This window comes from Amblyomma mixtum, chromosome 3, assembly GCF_055824585.1.
Source record: "Amblyomma mixtum isolate Tamu chromosome 3, ASM5582458v1, whole genome shotgun sequence".
Lineage (NCBI taxonomy): Eukaryota > Metazoa > Arthropoda > Arachnida > Ixodida > Ixodidae > Amblyomma > Amblyomma mixtum.
In genome coordinates, this window is record NC_143014.1 from 185280400 (window position 1) to 185288111 (window position 7712).

General features: G+C 52.1%; 1 protein-coding gene across 8 annotated transcripts in view; it reads left to right on the top strand.

The window, feature by feature from the left end:
- LOC149352982 (very long chain fatty acid elongase 6-like) overlaps positions 1-5798 on the top strand; it is a 165240-nt gene extending 159442 nt beyond the window's left edge. For 6 of the 8 annotated variants that reach the window (XM_089582183.1, XM_089582188.1, XM_089582185.1 and 3 more), the window contains one exon: positions 4073-5798. In XM_089582183.1, the coding sequence (XP_089438309.1) occupies positions 4101-4946 (846 nt within the window). In that variant the 5' untranslated portion in view covers positions 4073-4100 and the 3' untranslated portion in view covers positions 4947-5798. The remainder of the gene's footprint in view (positions 1-4072) is intronic. The other 2 variants (XM_089582186.1, XM_089582187.1) reach the window with 1 other exon arrangement.
- Positions 5799-7712: the final 1914 nt, after the last annotated feature.

A 7712-nucleotide genomic window follows, 5' to 3' on the forward strand; every position in this document is an offset into this window, starting at 1 on the left:
TACCTATGCAGATGTGGCTGGTCTCCAACAAACCTATGTGACTCATGCGGGGTCGTTGAATCTGTGGACCATTTCCTGCTCTACTGCCCAAAGTTCGCACTTCAGAGAAAGATTTACCTGGAGGTCCCTCTCTCCAGGCTAGGGCTCCCGTTATCTATGCCAGTGTTGTTATCGTTCGGAGCGAGCGCCAAAGGATTTGCTTTGAGTTCAATTTGTGGGAATCTACATGATTACATAATTGCAACTGGTAGGTTGATTTGCTAACTCCTTTAAAAATCTCGGAGTTTTTTTTTGTTTTTGTTTTTTTTTAATTATTATTATTCTCGCCAAAATGTTCTTTGTTATTTCACTTCAATTATTATTCTGTCGTTTTTCATGAATACATTTTTCAAATTTCACGTTTAATCCTATGAAAATTTTCTTATGTATACCACTACACCTTGGCCAATCCCCCCACGTGGGTATGTGCCATTATAATGAGGTGAAGAAGAAGAAGAAGAAGAAGATGTGCACATGAAATCAAGCCAGTCGTCGTCGTGACCGCAGTAATTAGTCGGAAGAAATGTGGCGCATCACTTGGCAGGATCGGCGTCAGGGAACAACCAAGGTCAGTGCGCGAAATCGGTCGAGTTCTTTTCTTGTTCCCGACTTGAGCACCCACGGCTCGCCTCAGGGACCAGGGATTCTGAACGTGCACGCTCTGCCCCATTGTCGTCCAAACGGCGGAAGCTACGTTTGCTTGGCCGTCACAGCATCAGCTGGTCGACTCCGCGGACATAGTGTTTGCTGCGAGCGACGTCATCAGTGTAGCTTAAATGTGGGATCGCATTGCGGTATAGATGAGCCTACGGATGTGTTCTGTGAAATTTGGGCCGTAAGCCTTTCCAGATGAACACTGTTCGATAAGGAGCCCTTCTTCGTGTACCCCGACCCTTGTCTTGGCGATAGCGGTGACAGGGACGCCGGTCGCGACGCTTGTCGGGCGAGAGGGGCGGGCGTCCTCCCGGACGCATGCCGATTCGTTCTTTGGCCCGCAGTGATTCTGTTGGTCGTGTTCAGAGCACTTAGGGGCGATATTACTCGATTACCACACCAAATGCGTGTCCGCACGACGTGGACTGTTAAAAAAAAAAAAAAGAGAAAGTCGTTCGTGCGGAGCAGCTTTTGGCGTCCGGTAGCCCGAGCGCCAAAAGCCGCAAATTATCATAATTAGCTTCCCAATTTCCGTGACCACATCCGTCGTGCTTTCTATAACCTAGCCTTCTTCCTTAGGGCCAAAACTTATACTTGCATTTCCCGGTTACTGTTGGTCGTCATAAATATCTTTCGCGGGCGCAATTTTATGACCCTCTAATCGTTGGTGACTATGTATGAAGCCAGCAGTCACCGAAACCAAGGAAAAAAGGGAGGTAGTTAATAGTGACATTATTTTTATCGCTGCAAGAAATTCCTGCCACTTACAACGCGTTGTGAGTAATATCAGTGCTAATACAACGCGCATTATGCTGCAGTCAAGGAAATTTCGAATCGGCACATAGACACGTTACGTTCTCGGTGCGCTAACCGTCGCGATTATCGGTTTTCATGCATATATATAGTTAAGCGCGAACATCTGTTCCGACTACAAATTACCCCTCGCGGAGGACCGCATGCAGATGAGCTGGATCCGGGCGCACGTCTAGCTGCCCCTAATGATCCCCGCGAAGGAAGAATGCTCTTTTAGCCCCGTACGTGGCAGCCTCGCGGGCCAGCGCTCGGCGGCTGTCCTGGCTTCGAGTTCAGAAAGCGCGGCGGCAGACAGGACCGGTCGGTGTATCCTGCATGCGTCGTCCGCGTATACGTGTACTGCGTGAAGGCTGCCCCCTGCGAAACGAGCTTGGGTGTGTGTACTGCCATAGCCTCCTGTATAAAGGAGGCTATGGTACTGCGCGGTCTTACGCAGTGGATGGCTGTGGAATGTTAATGTGTGCTTGACGTCGCTGGTTGAATGAAGCACAGTAAAGGTAGGCAAAAAGCATCGAGTCTACCGCGGGCAGAGTGTTACGTAAATAGATAGCGAGCCCATCCAAGATATCGCTCAGATGTCTTGCTGGTTTTCTTCCTGTTGTTGTTGTCGACTTTTTCTCGCTGTACCGATAGTGAGCATTCGGCATTCGACACTCCGGGTCACCGAGTGACGTCACTCCTGTAGGCGAAACGTGCTTGCCTCGTCCGAGGGACGGCTTTGCTTTTTGACGTCGCGCAACCGTTGGCACCTCACTTGCAGTTGTGTGTAGTGCCTGTTCGAGGCAGAAGAGAGAAAAAAAAAAGGAAAGCTGCCCAAATTAGGCGGAATGACGTCAGAGAGTGGCGTCGTCGCCGTCGTTAAGCTTTCTCAAGAAGCAGAGGTCAAATGGCATTCAGCTTTCTCTGCACGAAAAGGAGGCTGCGACCGATACGAGGAAACTTGTCGGTTTTCTTTGTCCTGTGTTGCGCTTGCAGGCACATAAGCAGGCGTGGACGCCGAAATTGAAGAGGGGGCGAGTAGTCGGGCATTGCCTCCGGCGTTCTTTCTTTTGTTTTTTTCTTTAGACTTTCGTTTGCGTCGAAGAGAAGGGAGGAGAAGCAGGATCATTTCAGTCCGTAGATTGGTAGTGGGGAAAGAGAGAAGGTTCAGCAGCCTCTTGCCAGGTGTGCTGCAAGGTGACGAAGGTTCCCAAGTCCAGATGATGTATGTACTCACGGGTTGGTTTCGCTCTTCATAATTTTCCAGTACTGGGCCAAACGTTGTCTGCGTTCGTTGATAATGGTGGGGAAACGCTGGGCATATAGTATAGCCTGAGTGTGCGTTAGCACCGTGCTGTTTCATCTTCAGGTGCGCGCTTTCCTTGCTACGTTGTTGGACTACTGAGTACCCCGCGGGCTCTTGCCACGGCAAATGCGCATCTGACGCAATGGGATGCGACAGGAATTCGCTGCAATTAGAAAAGAAGCGGTGCGTTTTAGTTACGGCGTCCGTTGTCACGGATGCGCTGCCAAGCGGCGGTGTAGCTAGCACAGCATTTCTCCCATACTCGGCCTTTGACATTTATCTATCAAGGCGCGTCTCTCGATAACCCGAGTGGCGCGACGACCGCTGTGCTGAGGCCTCGTAACAGCAAAAATGTATTGGCACGCTGCTTCTTTTTACTTTTTAAAATAGCGTTCTTTTTGTATCGCTGCCAGTACACGGTGTTGTCATCCGCCGTTCGCCGTGTAGGGCGAATTACCTTGCGTGCGTTCTTCGGACATGACTGGTTGTTCGTCAAGGATCGCGATCGCGCACAGCCGCCTCTACTACGCGCTCCAGACTGTCGTCACGATTATGTAAGCATGTTTATCTGGAAAGTTCCCTGTCATGTTCAAATAGAGCGCGGCTGATGACCACTGTTTTCCTGGCCCCGATCGCTGCCACCGCGTTGCTTTCTTTGGGGACGCAGACACGCCTGAATAAACCATTCGCTTCGTCCTGGCCACTCTGGTAATCTGCCTTTCGCCGCCACTACGTGTAATGCATACGATTATACGATAACGCTTGGCGTTCAGCGGGTACTCGCTGCCGTGCAGTGTAGACGCAAGTGCTCTAATGCCTGCCCTCTGTTGCGCAGACAGGCCGAGGGCATGTTTTTTTTTGTTTTTTTTTTGTCTGCTATAAGCGGAAAAGCAAAGATTGGCGCGCAGTCTCGTGCGGTGCATTCGTGGAACGCAGCAGTCATGGCGGCGTGCGTTTGTCACCGGCCCCCCGAGGACGGCGGCGTCGCATTGTGCAGTGACGGTTTTGATTTATTCGGCCGCCTCTCGCCATGGCTGGTGCGTGTAAGCGGCGTCCTGCTGTCGCGATACCCATCTCTTCGCGTCGGTCTGCGCCCTGCAGGTGGCGTGCACAACGCGTGCTTCGGGCCCGCTATAGTCGCTGTTGTTCGCGCATTGAGCCTGTCGTCGGTGTCTTCACCCGTGACATTGCCAAGTATTCCTCAGCATGTAGAGTGTTGCGGCGTGCGGTTTGCGCGAGAAAATTGTCCTAAGAGTCTGCCTTTTTTCTCCTCCTTTGCAGCAGCGCCTCGTGCAGCAGCGGCCGCACCATGGGTGGCGTCGGCGTAGAGGCCCCGCTGAACCTGCTCAACATCAAGCCCAACTACTCGTTCGAGTTCGACTTCGAGGTCAACTTCGACAAGGACCAGAACCGGCTGTGGATGAACCGCAACTGGCACACGTCCGTCTACTGGGTGGGCCTGTACATGCTGGTGGTGTTCGGCGGCCAGGCCTACATGGCGCAGCGGCCGGCGTTCAAGCTGACGCGGCCGCTGCAGGCCTGGAACCTGCTACTGTCCGTGTTCAGCGTGGTGGGCGCCTGCCGCACCATCCCCGAGCTGATCCACGTGCTCCGCGAGTTCGGCTTCTTCCACTCGGTGTGCAACAACTCGTACATCGAGTACGACCGCGTCTCGGGCTTCTGGACCTGGATGTTCGTGCTGAGCAAGGTGCCAGAGCTGGGCGACACGGTGTTCATCATCCTGCGCAAGAAGGAGCTCATCTTCCTGCACTGGTACCACCACATCACGGTGCTCATGTTCTCCTGGTACTTCTACCAGCAGCACATCGCGCCCGCGCGCTGGTACGTGGTCATGAACTACGTGGTCCACTCGCTCATGTACTCGTACTTCGCGCTGCGATCATTCCGCGTGCGCATGCCGCGCTGGATCGGCGTCTGCATCACCTCGCTCCAGATCGGCCAGATGCTGATGGGCGCCTACGTCACCGGCCTGGGCTTCTTCACCAACAAGCGCGGCGCCGCCTCGTGCGCCATCTCCGAACGCACCGCGCTGCTCGCCATGTTCATGTACCTGTCCTACTTCATCCTCTTCGCGCTCTTCTTCTACGGTGCCTACCTCAAGCCCAAGCGCAAGGTCGCCGCCAAGGCCGACTGAGCGGCCGCCCCCCTGCTGCCGGTGTCTGGACAGCCGACGAGTGCCGCGCGGTGCTCCCCACCCCCCCGCTGACCCGCGGTCGCCTGGCGACGGACTCATTCCAATCGAACGGCTTCAACGAATCGCGGTGTGTGCTGCGCAAGACGGAAGTCTGCCGTCACTTTCGCTTGCATCGTCGCATCCTGTTCTCTTTGGGATCATACTTCCGCTGCAGCTGTGTCTAGTTCGTCGGTAGCCAGCACCTTCTCAAACGGCGGAAGTCTGCAGTACTGTCCTCGCGTGCATCTGCGATGCCGACAGCTAGTAGTGCAGGGCAACGTTGCTCAAAGAGTAGGCCCAGTGCTCCGTGTAGAGCGCGAGTGCCCTGTGTGGGAACTAGCGCGCGCCTGGTGCTGTTTTAGCCGATCAAAGCGTCTTTAGGCGGAGTGTGCTTCCCAGAGCACAAATTTAGCGTCACAACATAGCACGCACAACGAGGTTTAGGCTGTTTAATGTGAATGAGAAGTTTCTCATTGTTCTGTTTTGTTACTCGACCGCCTAGATGAGGGTTGCAATAACGATGACTGGTGTGATGACTACCCTGTACGACAGCTCCTAACGCGCAAAAAGGCTCATCGTCTATAGGGTACTGTTATAGTAAACGCATACGCTGTTGAACCTTCAAGGTGACAGTGGACCACAAGTTTGTGGTATTGGACGACGAGTAGTGCCTTTTCTTCTCCATACTTTTTTTTTAATTGCTCTTCTGGTCGTCTACAAATTTTGATCATTTCCCCCCCCCCCCCCCCTCCACCCTCATTTTATTTTTTCTCTCTCAGACAATAAAAGTGCGTTCAGTTTAAGTACCCACGACTACTACTGTTCTAGTTGACCTTACTCTCTTATCCTTACACATGCCAAAACAAAATAAAAGAGCATGTCTAATACAAATGAACATGCAAATGAATTCTGGATGCCTTCCAATACTGGACACGTGAGGTGCAAGATGCGGAATGCCTCTGTCGTGAACTGTTGTGTCGGTAAGTGCTGAAACAATCCGCGCGTCATGTACGACTTCTTGATAAGCGTAGCTCGGTCCCTGCGTCGCAAATGCACTGCTTAAATAATTCATTACCTTCTTTCAGCTGATTCCGGCTACAGAAATGCGCTCACTTGATATTCATGCCTGGCATCCGAACTGCCATACGCATGGCCGTGTTTAATGCTGTGGTATAGAGCTACTAAAGCGATGCTGCTATCAAGCCCCAAACGGCGAAGGACAACGGCGGAGGCCTTTCACCTCAGCGGTGCTGACAAGATCTCAAACATGGTGACAACGGAACTGTGAGGCGTTGTAGCTGTATGGCTGCTGGGGCACGACTGTGGCCGTGCCCCAGCAGCCTCATTTGCTTCAAAGACGACTCGGCGTTGGACAACGCGAATTCAAGCTCGGCAAGGAAGTATTAAACTTCGGAGTAGGTATTACTGAAAAAGGAAACGGAAATGGCTGGCGGCTGTACTGCCAGGCATTTCCTACCAATGCTGGTCCTGTCTGTGAGTAAACTCTTGCATTGTGGGTTGAAAATATTTCTGTGCTTAGGGTCAGCAATTAGTTTGTGAGAATTTGTGGCGCGCAAGTCGAGTTTTCTCTTAATGTATTGCATTAGTCGCATGCAGTGGCGTGTGCCCGCCAAGCGGATTGCTGTGAATAACGGCGCAAATTGCGCAGGCACGAACTGTGCAGATGCGTCATTCATGGAAGTTTATCTGATCGCGCTATGCGTGAGGAAGGTATGTTGGCCTAACCTGCAGCACTGAACTGTAGTACTATACGAGCGGTGCCAATGACGCCGTCCGCTGAGATGGCTTATCTCTGATACTCGAACAGGAGCGTACGAGACTTGATGCTGAGCCAAAGTAAACCATGTTTATATGCACCATCTTTGCCAGAGGTAGCCAAGGAACGAGGTTTTGCTTCTCGGCCGTATAATGAAGCCCTTGCTGCACCCCTAAAAACTAAAAGGTATGGAAAGGTGGGAACAAGTGCTCTACTTACCTTGCGTATATTTGGACCTTAAAAGGGCTCGAAAGGGGCTCTGAGTAAAGTGCGGTATATCCCTGAGATGTCAAAGGGCGCCGCTTCATGAATATCCTCCAGCAAGGGTTGTTATTAGTGCGTTTTGCTGCCTGTAGTCAAAATTTAAATTTCAGCGTCTCCGAGTCTTTCCCTCTCTTCTCGTCACTTTTTGCACGCACAAAGGTTGGCGCTGCTTCACCGGTAGTTCCCCGAGGGGCGGAGCTTCCTGACCCACCGGAGCGGCGCTGCTGACTGGCCGCGGCCATGCATGGTAGCTGCGTGATTCCTGCAACAATCTAACCAATAGCCACCTTTGAACAGAAATATGCAGGAGCATGCGACGAAAGAGGGCGCGAGCATGAAAAAGTCGCCGGAAAGGAGTCGCCAACTTTCGCGCGCGATTGTGGGTTCTCTGCTACGTGTTGGAATGTATTTGGCTTAGGTGTTCAGGACGAGAGAATGTAGGGACTGAGCGAGTTTATGTACTCTCCTCAGATGTTTCAGAGCCCTTTAAGGGGTGCCGCGACTGCTTCACCACACGGCTCAGAAGCGAACCCTGTTGCTTGGGTACTTTCGGCAAATGCGCTATATTTTTATTTTATTTTTTTTTTTGTCTGGATCGTCAGTGTATACGTTAGCTACAGTTGCGTCTGCGTTGCTATGTCTTGTTGCCTGCGAAAACGGAGGGGTAGTTATAAGTAGAGATGTAA